General features: G+C 37.9%; 1 protein-coding gene across 7 annotated transcripts in view; it reads right to left on the bottom strand.

The window, feature by feature from the left end:
- Nucleotides 1-19554, bottom strand: part of LCOR (ligand dependent nuclear receptor corepressor) — an 84859-nt gene that overhangs the window by 43939 nt on the left and 21366 nt on the right. For all 7 annotated transcript variants that reach the window (XM_039553994.1, XM_039554000.1, XM_039553999.1 and 4 more), the window contains 2 exons: nt 10200-10265; nt 9704-9783 (listed from right to left, as the gene is read on the bottom strand). In XM_039553994.1, the coding sequence (XP_039409928.1) occupies nt 9704-9783; nt 10200-10265 (146 nt within the window). The remainder of the gene's footprint in view (nt 1-9703; nt 9784-10199; nt 10266-19554) is intronic.

The following is a 19554-nucleotide window of genomic DNA, read 5'->3' as shown; positions in this document are numbered from 1 at the left end:
CTTGTCCTCTTCTTCCCTCCATTGCAGCGTTACTAAGTAGCGGGAGTATATTTCTGGTCCAAGCCATGTGAATTTCAACCACATTTGAGATGTGCACTGGGCAAATCTGGATGTCTGGGCATCTGGACATCCCTGGACATCTCAGGGAATCTCTTGTCTTCTGAGAAAATGATCTCCAGCACAGCCAATTCCTTCAGGCATCAGATATCTTGTTCCACTGTGCTCCATTTTCCTTGGTGCACCTGGAGGTCTTCTTTATAAAGGTATCTGTCCCTTACACTTGCCAGCAGTCGCTGCCAGAGGCTGAGTTTCCTGGGTTCTTCTGATCCCCTGGTCAATGACCACATCCTGGGACAGAGGTCCCAGCTGACCAGCCTCACATCCTTCCTGAATGGTGTCATTAGCTGCTGTGTCCCAGATGCGGAGCAGCCAGGTGAGAATGGACTCGTTTGCCTGGTGGGTGAACTCTCTCCGCAGCTCACGCAGCTCACCCAGGGACAGAGACTGAGTGATGATTTCTGGCTCCATCTCCTCTGCTGGGTGCAAAGGTCCTGCTGCCTCCTCGTCAGTCACTATGTGGACTGATTTGCTCTTCGATTTCCTTTTCTGAATTGGGGCAACTGCTACTGGCTTAGGGTGTCCTGGCTCAGTGACAGTTTGTGTGGACACAAAAACACCGGTTGTTTTGGTTTCTTTTTCTTCTTCTCAGAGAGTCTGAGATCAGTTTGCGTGAACATGGTGCCTGCTGATTTGCTTCTTTTCTCCTCCTGAATATGCTCTACTGCACCAAGCACTGTCCCAACTCCAAGCATGGTATACACAGTGCAGCATACAGAGAAGACAAAGCAAAACTAACAACAAGATTATGCTGTCCTTGACATTCACACAGACCTCAATATTCTCAAAAACTGCTGTGTCAGGCCTGAAAGGCTGGAAGAAACTATTCTCTACTCTTCCCCCTATGGGCTGAGTGCGACTATTAACGAGGCCCCAGAGGCAGCAGCCCAGACCAGGGCAGGTGAACAAAACTGAATATACATTCTGAATGAGGTTCATTGACTCTGATGTTATCATGCAATAGACATAATAAACTAAAAAGCAGTTTTCATACCATTCCCTGGTCTCAAAAGAAGCCTCACAACTGGCAAATATTTCCCCATATGTGGAAAAATATAGAGAGCAAGGTAAAACATCCATGTAAACATGTCAAGCATCATGGTGAATAGGCAGTTTCTGTAATACAAAGCAAAACTGCAATTCCAACTTCTCTCAGGATGCCACACATTGGGCACCAAAATATGAGCTGGTTTGAAGGTAAACCAGCAGGAGGAATTAACCCCACACAAACACCTTGCAAGAGCTTTCAAGACAGCTACAATTTAATAGGAAAATTACAATAAAGGCAATAGTACAGAAACACTGGCTTAAAGCCACAAAGCCAGAGTACAACCAGTAACCCAAGACATAAATGCAGCAGAAGCCGATAAGATTTGATAACAATACAGAAAATAAGAGCCCTTTATAAAGAAGAAAACCTAGATATTTTACATTTGGCTGCAAATCTCATATCTAGCACTTGTTCTTTGGCTATTACTTTCAGATCCAAGAAATAACTGTTGAATGCAAAACATAGGCAGTTCTCCTTACTCTACACATCATTTATGCAAACTAAGCAAAAAATGACCAAGCATTATCAACAAACAGGTCCTTTTGTGAAGAGGCTCAGTAGCAGCTACTTTTATGTGAAACAAACTTAACTTAGCTGTTACAACACCTACAATGAAATAAAATCCATTCTCACAGTCTAGAATATATTCAAACTACAATGATTAAGCATGTGAGATGCCAGGATAAACCAATCATTTTAAATACACTCAAGAAACTAGAAGACAAGATTACAAAAATACAAAATCTAAATGCTTAGGTTCCACCCCCAGATGCACACCCCTTTTCTCATTTCTTTCAGTGTAATGCCTTGCTCCTGCTCAGGAGAACAATCTCTTTACTGGCTCTCTCCTTCCACTTTCATTTTAAGCTATATTAAAGATACCTGTATTTACCTACTGCAGGAATGTATACACAGCCACTCTTTGGCTTTAGGGAGTGTTCTGTTTTGTTAACCTTTATAAAGTATCAGGTACCATAATATCTAGGCTGCATCTGTTTTTTTGGTCTCTACTGTATAAGCTGATTTCAGATTCATATCCTCATGGGACTAGAAGGGAAGGAAAGAAATGGAAATTCATTTATACATCACAATAAATGAAAACATAAGTAATTCTTAAGTTTGTGCTGTCTCAACTTCAAGAGGTTTAAGAAGCCAGGTTACGTGACCAGCCTGTAGTAAATCAACGAACACAGCAGTCACATGAACTGCATGCAAAGGGTAATAATACCTTGAAATGAAACGAAATGCTGTGGACTCTGGCCTGAACCACATGGGCTTTCACATCATATTTGGAATTCAACAGCTTCCAAAAGCTTGCTATCAAAAGCAAAGGGAGATACTATCTCAGACAGGGTACAGAGACAAAGCAGTATTTTATAACAAACAGAAATACAAGGAACATGCAATGACAGAGGTAACGGGTGAGTGAAAACATCTTTGATTCTGTGAAGGTAAGAGCCTGCAGAAGTAAAGGCCTCACAAAATGACTGACGCTTTGTTCCACACCAGAGAGATTCAAACCCGCTTGCTTCCATAGGAGAAGCTTCTATTGTGACAGACTTTAATTCTTTCATACAAATTTGAACTGATGGTTAGCTATAATAAAAGTGTTCACCTCTGTGCCAGGCATCCCTGTACCAGCAACCAGTAGCAGTGCACTGGCATTTTATGAACAGATTGAAAATGCAGCTGTACTTCCACGATACTAAATTGTACTAAGTATCTGTACAGGATTTCACAATAAAGATATTTCTGGACAGTAAGCCAAACATCTTTTGAGAGTTACTCTTCAGGTGGAACTTCACAGAACACACCTCTTTTTGAAACTGTGTTGCTGCATCTGACAAAGCTGTATACAGGATCTATCCTTGTTATTGACAAGAGAGTCTGAGATCAGCTCCATTATCTTTTAGGCATTACCAGGATAACAGTACACTCATCAGTTTGCATAAAAAGCAGATGTGAAAAATAACTAATAATGTAAATAAGCTAGACATACAGAAATGTTGGAATAATCACTGAAATTTCTAAACCTTTACCAAAGTTTTGCTTTAAAAGGAAAGTTTGCAAACTGATGTCCAGAGATTTGGGGAGATAAGATCCATTGGAGTTAACTGGCATCCTCTATCTAGAGTGCCATGAATCATTGCAAAAAACTTTTTAATTCAAGGGAAAAACAGAGAATTCAGACTTGAAGGAAACATTACCCCTTCAACCTGATCTGATACCCTGCATTTTAACAGACTATAGCTCTGGAAGAAGCCTAAAATAAAAATAACCCTTGGCCAACACAACGCATTTTAAATCTTCCTAGCACTTTTTACAACTGAAACAATACGCTGTAAATACTAGCCTGGAAACTCAACAGAAACAGAGTCCAGCAGCACCCTGCCTCACTATAAACAAATGTATTTTATATTACTCATATAAAGGCAATTAAGAAGAGTACAATTTAATCTACTGAAGCTAACTAAAGCTCTACACTTGCTACATAGAGAAGGAACGAAGAAAAAGGGATCAGCCAGAAGAAAAAAAATTCTAAGTGGCTTATGCTGGTGAACAGCTGAATAAAGGATTTCTTGATCTGCATTCAGGAGAGGAGAGGAATTATAGCAAGAAAATGGCAGTGCTTAGTTTTTACCTGCCAACTAAGGAGCATCTCCTTACATGTATGGTTTTTATCACTGTCCATGCTAAGACATCAAAATGTGAAGAAATACAGTTATGTAAAAGAGTCAGGTTTAACCTCGCACATAGGAAAAACAAAAGTCTTCTGGCATCTTCAGTATAGCACTGACTACATGAGGCAAAATATACTGGAAATATTTCTGCTTATTACACTTTTTAATTGTTTTCTTATCCATTGTACCATAATTATTCCAGGAATCTACAGTTTTTTTCACCCTGGAAAGAAAATTCAAGTTTTCACACTAAGTATTTGATTGTGATTGCTATTCAAAGTCAACTTCCAAAAGTGACGGGTTTTCGTTTCATTTGGGAGTGTCTGGTTGGTTGGTTTGTGTTGGGGTTTTTTTGTTGGTTGGGGTGGGAGGCTGTTGATTTTTTAGAGTTCTTTTTTACATTTTCCAGCATTTCTTCCCAATAATCATTATTTAGAATCACTACTTTCAGGCTTACCCCCTCACTCTACAGTTCTAAATCACATCCAAGTTTTCAGTAGCAACATGCAGGTAGTAGGAAGAAGAAAAACCCAGTAATATCTAGACAGCATTGTCATTGGGGTTTTTTTTTTCAGGGTATTTATAACCAATCAGTTACTTTTACATATTATTTATAACACAGTATTCTTTCTATTCTCTTTGTGCTTCTCTTCAGGTGGGAAGCATGCCCCAGAGCATTCCTGGAATCCACCAGTGAACATGCAGGATCACTATATTGAACAACACACCTTCAGAGAAAGTACGGTACCTGGAGTGGTTTGCACATGCTCCCTGAGGGCTAAAGCTCTTTGTATGTTAAGATAAACAGCATAACTATGTAATTAAGTCAAAGAGCCTTAGATATACAGAGCTCAGGTTTTCAAAACGCAAGGTTAATGTGTGACCGTGTGAGACCACCTAATCCTGGGCAGCCCGCCCTCGTCAGCACTAGGGCTGGATGCTCCCTGAGAGCCTCCTTGTAGGAAATGTTGATTCAGCAATTCCAAATGCTAAACTGCTGACATGAAGAGAACTGTATGATGCAGGCTGTTGTTGTGTAGATGTGGAAACAGCAGTTTCATGTTTAAGCCACAGGACATGCACAGATGGAGTGGGAAGAGCCCACAATCTAGAACAGGATGAGATAATTCCTATCCATCTTCAGGAAGAAAAAGGAGGGTGGCTGCCCACAGACCACCCATAGCTGACTGGTCAACCCAGGGACCCTAGGGATAAAATCCAGCCTCCCATGCTACCTCAAGGCAAAATCAGGAACACTGAGTAAGAAAGGAATGTTTCAACATCCTTAGGCTGTCTTCTCCAACGCTTTTTTTCCTTAAGACTGTACAGTCTTTTTAATTCATAGCCAATGCAAAGGAGAACAATTTTCTGTAGTCAAGCTTTAAGGGCACCAGAGACTCTTCTTTCCTTCTACCTGCAAGACAGTATCATTCTTGTTGCTTCCATTTCAGCGCTATTCAGTTTGTTTACATCTCTCAAAAAGCTACAGTCAGCTGAGGCTTCAGCTGACTTCAGCATTCAGGTTTTCCTCTCCAGGTATTAACACAAATTCTTCTCTTGATACAATCCCCAAAGTAGTTTACTACTTTTACAATCCTATCACTTTTCAGACATCTGTAACTTGTGCCTTGATAAAACAAGTCTGTCTGTCCTGTTTTTCAAACTTATCAAGATCATTTTCAATTCTGAGCATGTCCTTTAAGGCACCTACAACTGCTCCCAACTTAGCATTAATAAAAATTCAGATGGTTTAATCAGTTTTAAGACCTCTCTTACTTACTGAACATATATACTTTTATAGTAAGTTGACTGACATCATATTTATCAAATTAAAACAAACAACTTGACTGATCTATAGCTATTGACTATCACTTATTATCAATAGTAGGGGGAGAAGAAATGTATCACTGGAACCACAATATGTTTACATTAACATTGATGCACAAGCAAAGCCGCAACCCTGCATTACCACTAAACACAGCTGGAGATTATCACAAACAGCCTCTTCAAGTTTTAGCCTCCATATCAGATTATTTTTAAATTACACAATACAAAATTGACAGTCTAAATGCTTGAGTTTTTTAAGTAATGAAATCCATTAAAAATGTTTTAGAGCATGTTCCAGCACACTTAGGGATCTCTGTACACAGTTTAAACACATTCTAAAGCCACCAAAAATTGTAAGAGTTCTGCAACTTCAACTCATTCTCAGATATTTCCTTTGCCATCTTCAATTATTCTATAACAATGCTTTAGATGAGTGATAACTTCTCTTCAGAATTATTCAGACATTTACCACAGTTCACATCTTATTGTTTATGTTCCTCCATAGTGAAAGGCCACCAGATTTCTGTAAAATAATTATAAGCTTTTAAAAATACCCAAATCATGTCAGAGTAATTTTGAATTTTAAAACAACTTCTTCAAATGCTGCACCCTACCACACCTCTTCATGAATGAAAGAATTGTGAGAGGTCCTTTCATTGCAGCCCAGATATTTTGGAGAACTTTGCAAACCAGAATCAATCTTCTGGCATCAACAGCCTAAGAATCCAGAACATGCTTCTAAAAGTCATTTTCTCTCTTGCTATTTTTGTAGCTTAAATATATCTATAAAATAGTTAATGTGCTTAGGAGTATTATCCTTCTTGTTCTGCTCTCACCAACTAACAAGATTAGTTGTGTGTCCATGTGCGTGTGTTCCTTTTTTCCCTTAATACATACGAATTACTTTATGACACTACAGGCAGTAGTGTTTTCCACACGAATACACCCAACTGAATCCTCTTTAAGGATTCGTTTTCCAGTTTCTCCTTTCTTCTGGCCTTTCTTAAACTAGGCTTAACATCTTAAACTAGCTCCAACTACAAGCAAATGACACTAGAGACTATCTCATTTAATACAAACATTCTACATGGAGCTGAAGATCTCTTCTGTAATGATAGGTCTGTCAGATTATTTAACAAGCCACACAGAAAAATTAGGAATCATAATTAAAAAGAGAGAAGGCAAGTACACTTCAAGTTCAATCCATCCGAATTGAGGGGTCTCCTCTGTACCACAACCTTTTAGAACAAAAAGTGATAAAAACCACAAGCGATAAAGAATTGCCACAATTGCAGGTTATCCAAATGTGAATTAGTCAGATTTGGTCCCATAGAACCCAATCTTTCTCTCGCCACATGTGGGCAGCCAGAGCTGCTAACTGTTTTCTTTTTGTCTTTCTTGCTCATCAAGGTACCTGTGCATTTCTGCACACAGGCAACCACGTTAACAACCTGGTAGCAGCTCCTTAGGTAACCAGTTATTCTCTGGTCACACCATACAGAAACAATTGGGTATTCCGCATTTTATGATGAAAATAAAAAATCCAGTTTCTAAAAGCTCTACATTACTGCACATAACCCTTCAGATTTAGGAAAAATACATGTCTGGAAAGATGCTAGCCCCCTATTTGGTCCGTATTTCATTATCCCTTTCAAATGAAGACACAATTCCACTTCTCTATCAAAACTTGTCTTGTATTTTGACTGCCAAAAAATATTCGTATTTGCTCAGTATTTGCAATTAGAACTACTGCTACAAATATATTAATCTTTTTAGAATACTTCAGCAGATGGTTTTCCATCCTTTGAAGAAGTCATGTAATTGAATCTGACTGCTTGAAAAAGCAATAACCACTAAGACTGAAAGGGTAGGAGAGCTAATGTAGATTTTTACCCCTTAAGCAGCTCTCCCAATAAACTAATACTGGCCTTCAATTATCATCCTACAGTGCAGAACTCATTTTTACTTATGCACAAGTACTGGTCTCCTAAATTACAGGTAATTCTTAAGGGCAAATGTAATCCAGAAAAAAACTCTGAAGATTTTTATTGGTTTTGAACTTGTTGCACTAGGTACCTACACGTCACTCACAGGTGAAAATCAAGTACATTGATTAATTATTCAACTAATGCAAAAGGAGGTATTGGTAATTATGCACTCAAAAGAAGAAAAAAAAACAGGCCAGCCACAGCCACACGCTATCATAATGCATGGCTTGTGACTATCCTGCTCCCAGCTACAGCATCAATTACACACCTTTTCATTCTGTAACTCAGCACTATACAAGCACCAACCCAAATCATCCCATCCTGCCCAGCTCTTCTCCAAACAAGGTGAGAGGATGCACATGAACAGCCTGCAACTCCCTAAGTAGAAGAGTTAAAGATATCACTCCAGATGTTCAATGGAAGAGATGTCAAATAAATTAGTACCATTTCTAATTTAGTTGAACTAAATTAGCTGAAGACTGTCCATTATTTAGCTAAATACCAAATTAAGTTACAAACTTTTTTCTAACCATTATGTCTCTGATATTTTAATTCCAATTAAGATGTCAAATTCACATTATTTGAAGGCTCTTGTGAAAGAATCATATTTAACTCTGTATTGCAAGATAATGACATCAGTGCCAGCAGGGCAGCAATCTGCTGCACCCACAGGGGAAAGGAAGCACTCCCATCCTATCATCTCTCAGCTGACACACAAAAAACCCTAGACCCTGAAAGGAGCCATACTATTCCCTCAAAAACAAAACAAACAAAAAAAGACAAACCAAAAAGCCAAAATACCCAAACCCAACAGAACTGACAGAGAGGCTGGAGGGCAGTAAGACCACCTTTTTGAATACCTACCCATACACTGTCAGATTGGTACAGACTATGACCGGTCTCTCACCCACCACAAAATTAATTTCTGAATCAATTCAATGGCTTAACTAGAGCTGTGCTTAACACTGGATTTTGTCCTTCTATGAGATGAGGTAAGAAAAAAGACAGAACTCCTTACACCACAAGCATATATACATGTTATCTGCTGTTAGTCTCAACGAAAGAACTGTGACATCTGTTCTAAATGCAAGTATTCCTAAACCTCCTCCCATGCCTTAATAAAAACTCTAATACAAAAACATTGCATGAACTGGCAGTGGGGCAAGTATCAGTGTCAACTTCCTTTATGGACAAGCCATGCAGCTACATGCTAGCTGCCACAGAGGAAAGAGTGCTTTTGTTTTGTTCCTAAGTTGATAGAGATCCATTCTGGTGTTGTTTTACATTGTGCAGGAAGAAGTAGTAGTTACAAATTCCAGTAAATGAAGTTTTGCCAAGACAGATGACCCTTCCTTCCTATGTTATAGAACAATCACAATTTCAACACGTGGGCTGAACAACAATCAGTATAGCACCATAGCTTTTGTTTTACATACAACTATAATCTCCTTAAGAAAATGAACTGCAAGTTTTTTTGTGTTGGCAAACCTGACTTGTCCATGTTTAGGTTCTGACTTCGTTATGAACAAGCACAGTACAAAATCTACCATGCACAAGAGCACTTTAATGAAAGGATAGGGCCCACAGGAGAAGGAGATTTCAAGATACAGAACAAGACTCTAGATTATTAAAATGCACCACATTTCTATACTGAAGATAAGCCCACCATCTGACTGTAGTAAACATGCACAAGCCACAGTCTGGCTCCCTTGGGGAGGGTTTCATGATTCCCAACAAGATCTCTTACAGAGAACTCAAGAAAACCCAAAACCAATAAATAACACCAAACAGAAAGAGCTATGCACAGGGGAAAATAAAAAGAAACCCACTGCTGCATTACATACTACAAAGAAAAAGTTGCAGAGAAAGAGGCAAGTCTGTTCATTAATTTGCATATTTTAAATCAGAAAACCTTTTTCCAAAGTAGGGGAAAGGGGTAGGAGGTAGCAGATTTTCCATGTTCAGTTAACTAGGAGCAGCAAACTCCCTCCCTTTGTCCCTCCCCTACAACTACTAGCTTCACACATCTGCATTGTTACCTTCACTTTTTCTCTTCTCAGGCAGCAGAAAAGACAATTTTCATCAAAAGACCAATCAGAAACACCTTCAGGCTCACAGTCTGTAAATCAGAAGAATAGCAAATTACTTCATATTCATAAACCACGACACAACTGGAGCCAAAAGAGAAATGCCAAATTAAATACCTGTTTCACAACATTCTTGCCTGCATTCTGAGGATTCAGGCTTCATTTCGGCCATTTTTCTAAATCCCCAGATTACCAAACTATATACATTTTATCTGTGCACAACAAATCTGTTTTTCTGAGCACTGCAAAATACACTCCCAGCTACATAAAGATGAACGCACACTCATTAGTAATTTTAGCCAATATGAAACTAACTGTGAGCACTGCCTGGGGGAGGGGGAAAAAAAAGCACAAATCACCACGGTAACACACATTTTCTAGAGGCAGAGCTGGGGCTGCCTCTGTCATTAGAAATGCAGAACAAGATACAAACATAGAGATTGAATACCTTTAAACAAACTGAGATCTTTTAATAATCCAGGTCCAAACAGGCCTTCTAGAATACTTTCAAACCCTAAAAGCAAATAAAAGAATTGTTAGCTTTCTAGATTAGTACGTCACTACAATATTCACAATAGCAGTTCTATATTTATCTGTTCCAAGAACAGAGCTCAACATGTTTTCTCCAAGTATTACAAGATACATGGGTCAATTGTGATGACTGAACTACCGATAAATCATAGCACAGTCTAGAATCCACTGAATCCTGTACTTTTGTAAATAGCTAGGTTAAAAACAAAGAACATTACAAGATTGAAATAAACCATTTTGAAAAGAACATAGGTAGCTGCAGGTTCTACAACATGACCAAGTAATTTTTACACAAATAAAAATATTCTCATACAAGCCTCCGAACTGAAAGAAGGTACATTTTCCCAATTAAAAAAATACATTCTTCCATCTCAGTGGCATTCAGTTACTTTTCTGAATTTCAGTAAATATTAGAATCAGTGTTTCCCGAAGAGTTGCAGTTTTGAGGAGAGAAAATTAAAAGGAGAGAGATTCAGCATTGCCATATCACTAAGGAATGAAATTTCAATTACAGATCTGCATCCAAGACACACAGAGTCCGATTTACTTCAATGCCATGATTTATACCTCACTTAAAATAATCTAATCAGTTTCTATTTATTCCAGAAGAGGGAAAACGTGCACCAAAATTACTGGCATTATTTGGAAAAGTTAAATCAATATTGCACTAACCTCCTGCTGGCAGTAAAAAATCTACAGAGCTATTAACTACCCAATACTGTGGGTTAGCAAAGTGAGTATGAAAAGTACCAAGATTACTTAAGGATAGACAAATTCCACCTGCTTATAAAAAGGGAATATGACCAGAAAAATTCAAGACTACAACTTACCATATTGCCTGTCCCCCCCACCCTCCCCCCCAATACTCTTGCTTTGTAGATTTAAGAATGGTTTGCAAGTAGCTAGGAGCTTCTAGCTTGTCCTACTTGTTTGAGTCTTTGAGTGGCACAAGAAGAAACAAAACCAAAAAATTCAAGAAACAAAAATATGGTCTTAAATTTAGAGAAACTTCGTGGGTGAATCAGGGACAGATAAACTACCCAAAATAGCAATGTTTAAGAAATCAGTCAAAATCTAAATGATCATGTACTATGAAGGAAATCATTTATTACACTTCAAATAAGCAGTAATTCTAAAATAATTCTGATTCCATCCAGATCTAATATCAAAGTTATATTTTGGAGAGCAGTCTACAAAAGGAAATGATAAATAGCGTTACACCCCTCTGGGTATCAGCAAGAGTGTCAGTGTACCAACATCTTCAGCAATCAGATGCAGGATCCTACAGAATTTGCAGCCTGCAACATGACTTAGATGGCCAAAGCATTGCTGGGGTACAACACTAAAAATCTAATCTCAGAAAGGACCAAGAACAAAAAAAAAAAAAGAAAAAAAAAGAAAAAAAAAGGAAAAAAAAAAAAGTGACGTAACAGTCAAGAGTGAAGAGAAATAGGGAGAAATCAGAAAACAAGGTGGAAGAGGAGAAACTGAGAAACTGGAAACACATCCCATTGAACAGCACCTTGTCAGGCAGAGAAGTAGCACTGCCTCCAAAAAAAGCCAATTCAGGCTTCAGGAAGTGGCAGGAACAGTGGGAAAGGGCCGACCAACCTGACCTAGAAGAAAAATAGGAGAATCAGGGTATTGACCCATAGGTTTATAACGTTGAATAGTTTATAACGTTTTTAACATATGGGTAGTGACCCTCAGAATTTGACTCTGAAATGAAACCTTAAGGAAAATAGCTAACCAAACTTGTTCTTTATCTTTTTGTTTAAAACTTACATTTAATATATATATATAAATCAAAATACCTCAGAAATTTTACTCAAACTCATCAATCTTTAAATAGTAACTGCCAGTGACTCATGCCCCACAGTTTGCCATGCATGCAATTGCACACTGAAGTCCCTGCCAAGTTTTACAGCTTGGATATTGTACGATCATAGTTTGCTAGCCCACTGTTCTGAGTGATGCTAATGCCACTCGGGTTTTATTAATATTAAATATTGGATTTAGCAGTTGCATAGCAACAGCAGAACATCTTATGTGCAATGTTTGACATTAAAAAAGGCAAATAAGGGAAGTATGAATGTATTCAAAAATTATGCTAGAGACTGGTAAAACTGCCATAAAGCTGAGCCCTATTCCCCCCAAATGCAAAGTGCAATGCAGCAAAGGCAGTTTAAGCCCTGTGATGTCGTGTTCAGTCATTCAGGGCTCCAAAAGAGCAACTGTGTACAGTTAATCATGCAGAATACATTGAAAACAAAATCTTGAAAAAGGAGCTGCCTACTTTTTATAGTATTTTTTCTCTCCATTGTCACTGCTCTTAGAAGCTTGAAAAGAACATTTCTTTTCCCACCGATTGTCCTTTTCCATTTGGCAGATGATATTTCCCTGCATTTCAAATGGAACAGAAATTAACATGGCTGCCTCTGCTAAATTCCAGTTTCTATAATTTCATCATCTATATTTCAGTGACTGACAGTTCACAGCAGCTGAAGAGCAGAGCCAGTGGAAAAGTTGCAGGAATAACAGAATTAGAAGAAAGAAAAAGAAAGCAGATTCCAATATTTTAGTAATCAGTATTATTTACATATCAGACTAGATTTTCAGTATCAGTAACATTTAGATCTCTGATATGCTCTTCACAATCAAAGCAGCCACATATTTAACTCTTACAAATGTTACTGGTGACCTTTACAATGAAAAACATTTTTTGGATGTTAGTGTAAGAATTTAGAAAAAAAGATTTAAATTTTTTTAAAAGTACAACATTTATGAAGTGTAAAACATCTCTCTTTCCCAGAAAGCTCTCTAGGAAGTGAAGAATTAGAAAAAATAAATCCCAGAACAAAGAAAGAAAGCCTTTAGTACTGAAGCAAGGGCGGAATAACTTTTTAAACGCAGAGGTTGTTACACACTTACTGCTATTTCATAATTGTTAGCTCTCCAAGTAAAGCATTCCCTAAAACATCCTCTGATAAAAATGTATGTGCCATTTTTCTGCTAAGAGTAGCAAGGAAAGATATTAAAACTAAAGAGAAGGGGGGGAAAAAAAAAAGGTTGACTATGCAGTCTTCAGCATGATCAGTTTTCACTAGTTTTGTCTCTGCACCTAAACAGTTTTATTTTCATCTTTTCTTGGCATTTTTACCCATCCATAACCAAATATTTTGTCATAAATTAAAACTGTAATTGTAGTTTGATAGCTAATGCTTTAAGACAATAATTTAACATAACAGTTTAATTTAACCTTTGCAAAGAAAAAAAAAATCCAGTTAGGCCTTCATGTCATCTTCTCCCTTCAAACTGAGAGCCCTTGCAACCATTAAGTTGCTACCAGGCTCCTTGAGATAACAGTATTGGAGAAGTCAACAGTCCATAGTCAACAGCTGGTCTCTAGCAATGTGGATTAGCCAAAGACATTCTCTACTATGAACTACAGGAATGCAAGATCTTCAGAAAAAGATAGGGATGCATTTCTGGAGTGCCATTGACACAGAGCCTAGCATGTCAAATAATGCTTTTTTTCCCCTAAAGACAGCACAGCTCAAATATACCTCTGAATAGTCACTACATAATTCAGCCCAAGATATGTATCCAGTCAAAGCAGTAAAGCTTGACTTTAACTTAGAGGTACAAATCATTTCGAGGGTAGTAAAAAAATACAGACTACAATCGCTCTGAATGTATTATTACATAAATTGTTAATAACTCAAAATCAACACAGAAAGGGCAGAAAATAAAAACCAACATACATAGCTGTCAACTCTTCAGCCCTTATCTGTGCATATCAATTTAATCTATGAATACCAATTTATAAACTAAACCTCAGCAGACTAAATAAGTATTAGCCAGGGCAGCAGTTAAGTATAGTAGGTCATAGAACCAGAGAATCAGAATATCCAGAGTTGAAAGTGATCCAAAAGGATCAAATCCAACTGCAATGGACCAGTTGCAATAGAAATTAAGATAAGTGAGTCATCAGCATTTATTTATAATAAACAGTCAGCCTAATATATAGGAATTTACACAAAAGGACAACTTCAAAAAGCTGGAAATTGAGTCAAGTCACTTAAGACATTAGTTGGCTATGTATTTTGTTTAAATTTCTTAACTATCTAAGGACATATTAGAAACCATCAAAACCATGGGGGAAAAAAACCTGACCTGCTAAATGGGGAAAAAAAACAAACTAAAAAACCAACAAAACCCAAACCCAAGTAACTAAGAGTAAAAGCACAAAGAGGAGACGAGGTTAGAAGATGGACAGAAAGATTTAGAGCACAGAAGATATATTCAGAAATGTTACAAAAGTCAGAGAAGAGATGTACACAGCTTTAAAGTAAGCAAAGATAAAATCAAAACCAAGGCACATATACGTTGGATTTTTTAGGTAATATATGTAAGAATATGGCAGTATATTATGAAACATTCGATAGAAAGGCATATAATCATTCAACAAAATCTATCAAGATGGTGTTACTAATATTTGTAAGTTAATTGTCTTAATATACAATGGACACGTGTCAGTTTTCTTTCCGTCAGTTACTCAGAGTATTTGCAGCAGTGTTTCATTCCAGAAAGTCCTGAAATATTGAGAAAGTCCCAATGGGCTCAAAAAAGAAAAAAAAAATTATCTCTTTGAAATGTCACAACATTAAACAAGTTAGTACTGGGGTCTCAAATTGGTAACGGTTTTCAAAACCAATGAACAGTTCTCCAGCATTGATAGCAAAAATTATGTCAGTCAACATGGGCTTAGAGAAATCCTTATTAGACTCTTACAAAACCAGAATTTTAATTAACAACAAGTTTGATATAATATTTTTAGACTTTTGGGCTGGCATGACACATCTTGACTAAAATCAGAAATAAAAAAACCCCCCAAAATTAAAAAAAAAAATCCCTAAGCCAAACCAAACAAAACCAGTCAAATAAATACAAAACATTAAAAGAAGTCAATTAAGTGACAGCTCTTGAAATATTGGTGTAAATGAGAAACTACTGGTAGCAAGGTCCATCAGGTACTGGTTCTTGGCCCTGTGCCATTTGCCTTTTCAGTCCTAGTCAGTGACTAGGAAGAAAAGTAGTCAGTAAATTTGCTGGAGCTACAAAGACAGGAAGAGCAGCAAGTAACAAAAAGCCCAGGTCACAGAGGCTGCTTACCAAAGCAAATGCAATTAAACACTACTTGGAAAGAGGAGTAGACGGAATGGAGAAAGCCACAAATCACACATCTAGGAACAGGAAAAACAGCTTCTCAAAGACATACCCAGATCCAGCAGCTGAAACTGGAAGCTGATCAAACTCAGCCAGACATAAGACACTCTCTCTTTAATTTTACAGAGGTCCAACTGAAGACAAAAGACATGCACTCTAGGACTGGATCATCATTTTCCCTACTCTAGGGTTCTGGAAGTGTTATTTAGTAAAGCATGGGCTGATCGCTAAGATCTATTTCCCTTTCCCTCTCCCCCAGCACTTGGATTCATCATGTTAGGAGTCTCATTAACTAGTATGAAGCAAGAGCCACCACCATCACATCAGGTTTTTATTGGATTTCTCATGCCTAGATTTGCTGGTCAAGATTGGTTATATTTATCCACAGCTATGGGATTTGAAGCAGAAATTAATTCAGAAAAATTCTACAGTCTATGCATAACATGGGAATTCTGTCTCTTTCAGGACAATAATCTATTAAACTCGAATGTTTCAGTCACAGGCATCTTAATAGAAAAGCAAGACCAAGCAACAAGGGAGGGGGGAAAAAAATCACAGGACAGTTATTAATATACACTGAGTCTCATGACATGCATATAATTATAAGTTGTGAATATTCTTTTATTCATGCAACAAAATGAAAGAAACTCCCATCCACCTCTGATGAGAGATCTCGTTATCTGGGTGGAGACCAATTAAGGATTCCAACTACAAGTTAAATCAACTTTGATTTAGCTTCTTGGGGAACAAAGAAAAAGCTGCGCATATCAACCAATTTTTCAAATTTCGTGCTTCCCCATTCTTGTTAATGAAACTGCACTGTTCAGGGACTTACTGCAGACATTCCTGCTCCAGGGGATTCTAGGGACCTTAAACATCAATAACCTGGTTCTATAAGAGCAATATAGACACATGTATACAAAAGAACTAAGGATGTCAAGACAGGTACTGTTTAAAAGAAGATGTACATCCAAGTTCTGTATAGCAACACACAGCTCTTCTGTAGCTTTTTGCACCAAAACACCTTCTGTTCTCAAGACAGAATGAAGGGGTATCGTGTGCTGGGGTCCCTAAACAGGCCCTTGGAGCTCAAGAGAAAAAGAATTCTTTGGCATTAGAGTAATGCTTCATTCATGGTAGAACAGCATCTCCAGTGGAGAAGCTTCATTTGAAGCAATCAAGAAGCCAACAAGGTGCATGTTCTGCCAAACAGCCACTTCACTGTTACAGTAACTTACCACAGCAGTAAGCTAAGAAATCAAAAAACCAGCAAAAAACTACAAAAACTGTTGACAGAAGTGCTTCTAACTGACCATTCATCCTGCAGGACTTAATTAAAATTCCACTATTAGTCTGTAATTTTAATAAAAAAGCTGCAGCAGACCATCCTCACTCTTCTCTCCAAGCATCTCTCTCAACCAAGCTATTCCTTTTCCTCTGAGAAACAAGTCTAAGAACATTTTCTTTGATGCAATCCCAAACTCACAGCAAGGCATTTAAAATTTAATGAGCTAAATATGACAGCATAACAGCTACATACTGGAACTACAGCTCACACCAGAAAAGTGCCCTGCCAAATACCCTGGAACAGGGGAGAGCTCTCCCCTCTACAAGGAAGAGCAGAGAAGCAAAGCAAGTTACCAGGTTGTGTTGCAGTGCAAGAAATGGAAACGGGACTCTCCATCCAATGTTAGCACTCTAACTGGCAGGCCATCTCACTGATTACAACTGAAAATTCAACCCCAAAAACCAGAAGTGACAAGTAATAAAGCTTGTTGCCAGAGTGCAGAGTATAGCAAAATATGGATCATCTCCTGCTTCCCTCCCACGAGGAGTATTTTTGTGTGTGCGATCTGATATTGAGAATTACACAAAGGCATGCAAACTTCTTATCTCCAATCAAAAGTCTCAGAAGCAGAATTCAAGGAAAGCTAAGGACTCTGCAATTTTTCTGGCAGGCTGAGCTGTAATCTTCATATGGATTTTCAGGGGCGAAAGGATCCTCCAATTTGTAGATACTGTACCACTAATCTGGCTACTTAATTCAAACCAGGGGTTGTGGGTTTCTGTTTTACATTTTAACTCAAGATCAGGAGGTTTATTGTATGACTAGCTGGTTTCCTTCACAGCCAGTCAGCACTAATGCAGGACCTGACTGGAATCTTCTCATGTAAATACTTGCATTTTATTACTTTAGAAAATAAACCAGAAAATACAGACAGCACAAAATGGCAAAGAATTACAAGAGAAGAGTTTCAGCAACTATCGACTTTCTATGCATCCTTAAAAATTTAAGTTTTACTTAATGGTAGAATAGGATCTAAATTTAAAATAAATAAATAAATAAATAAAATCCAAACAAACAAGTTTTAACACTAAAAATTGAAATGGGAGCTGCTTTTCAGTATCTCAGTTCAAAGACAGTGCTCTTACTTGTTCAACCTCCAGGTATGGAGTTCCAGCAGGTACAACTTTCACTGATAAGAAACTATAACAACTAGCTAGGAAGCTTACGAACACATAAGAGTCAAATAGCTCAAGAATGAGAACGCACAATAGCACAAATCAGCATGGACCAAAATATGAAGGCCCAAACATTTCTCAAACTTGAGGCAATTTTTTTTTCGATTTCTAACCGTGTTGCATTACTTACTGCAGCAAAATAAAAAACTTGAAACTTTTTTCCCATTGGAGACAGTCCGTTAATGCTTCACTCCAAAGCAAAGGTAAGGTGACATTGATTAACTACTAGTGTTTATCCCCACACCCCACGCTCCTAAGGCACAAACTTAAGAATAGCCTTGCAGTAGATGGAATTGATCTGCCTGGAAAATGCCTCCCACAAAAAAGATGGGATTTCCAGCAGCACCAGTTCACTGCTTCACTTTATTTCATGGCCATAGTAATGCTCGTATCACAGATAAGCAAGAGCCAGGTGTGCAATCAGGAACAGCCTGCCACAAGCAAGTACACCAGAGGTCCACATCACTTTAAATCATGGAGGAACCCTCCCTCTCCCACAGAAGCTGTCTATGTGGAAGCACAGGACACCAGTGGCTTTCACCCCAACTTCAAGAGATGCATACTGGCAGAGTGCAAAAGCATTAGAGGCATGAGTTAAACTGGCTGAGATATGAACTATATTTCACACTCCACAACTGTCCTGTTTGAAGATGGTTGCCTTCCCTCAGCAATTCAGTCTTGCCTGACATTGTTCCCCATCTGCAACACAGTCACCTACTGAAATCACATTAACTGAAATAATTCAAAGCTAAAAATCAGCCCAGAAAGGGTAGGTACAAGCTGCTGAATCCACTTAAACAAGGACTGCCAGTAGAAAAAGCATCTACCAAACCACAGCTGTGATCTAAAAAACTTCTGAAATGTGACTCAGTTTCAACTTTACCACAGGAGGTCATTTATACCATGATTCATTACTGAATTAATTCAATATATTATTCTTTTCGCTCTCAAGTTACAGCTATCCCTTTCACCATCTCTACATAGATTTTTCAGATTTATACAGTAATTTGCAAATGGGAATGAAAACATGATTCTGTTTAGGAAACTAAACATAATTATATCACCAATCATTGAAAATCTGATGATCTTCAATGAATAGACCCATGAAAACAATTGAACATTTCTGATTTGAGAGGTGAGTATACTGAGCTTACCTGTAAGGTAAAAATCGCCAAGAGCATTTTTACTCTGTTATTTGTATGTCTGTCTGGTGTAAAATAAACCTCGACGATAAGCCATTACATAATTGCCTCAATGAACAGTACACCTTGATTCCAGCTAGCTCACAGCATCCTGAAAGATCTGTATGCAAAGATACACCACTTAAAAAAGTCAAGTGATTATTTCACTACAACACCAGTGAGTATATCTAAATTCTGATTAAGAAGCTAACAAAAGCAAAGAAAGATCTAGATCATGGAAAGAAAGCTGAATCATGACTACAGTGAATATGAAGCACATGTGATGTTTTGAGAAGGCTTCCCAGAAATTCCAGAAAAGTATCCTTAGCCTTTTCATAT

This window comes from Corvus cornix, chromosome 6, assembly GCF_000738735.6.
Source record: "Corvus cornix cornix isolate S_Up_H32 chromosome 6, ASM73873v5, whole genome shotgun sequence".
Lineage (NCBI taxonomy): Eukaryota > Metazoa > Chordata > Aves > Passeriformes > Corvidae > Corvus > Corvus cornix.
Note: the sequence above shows the minus strand (reverse complement) of the source record. Positions and strands in the feature narration are given on the sequence as shown.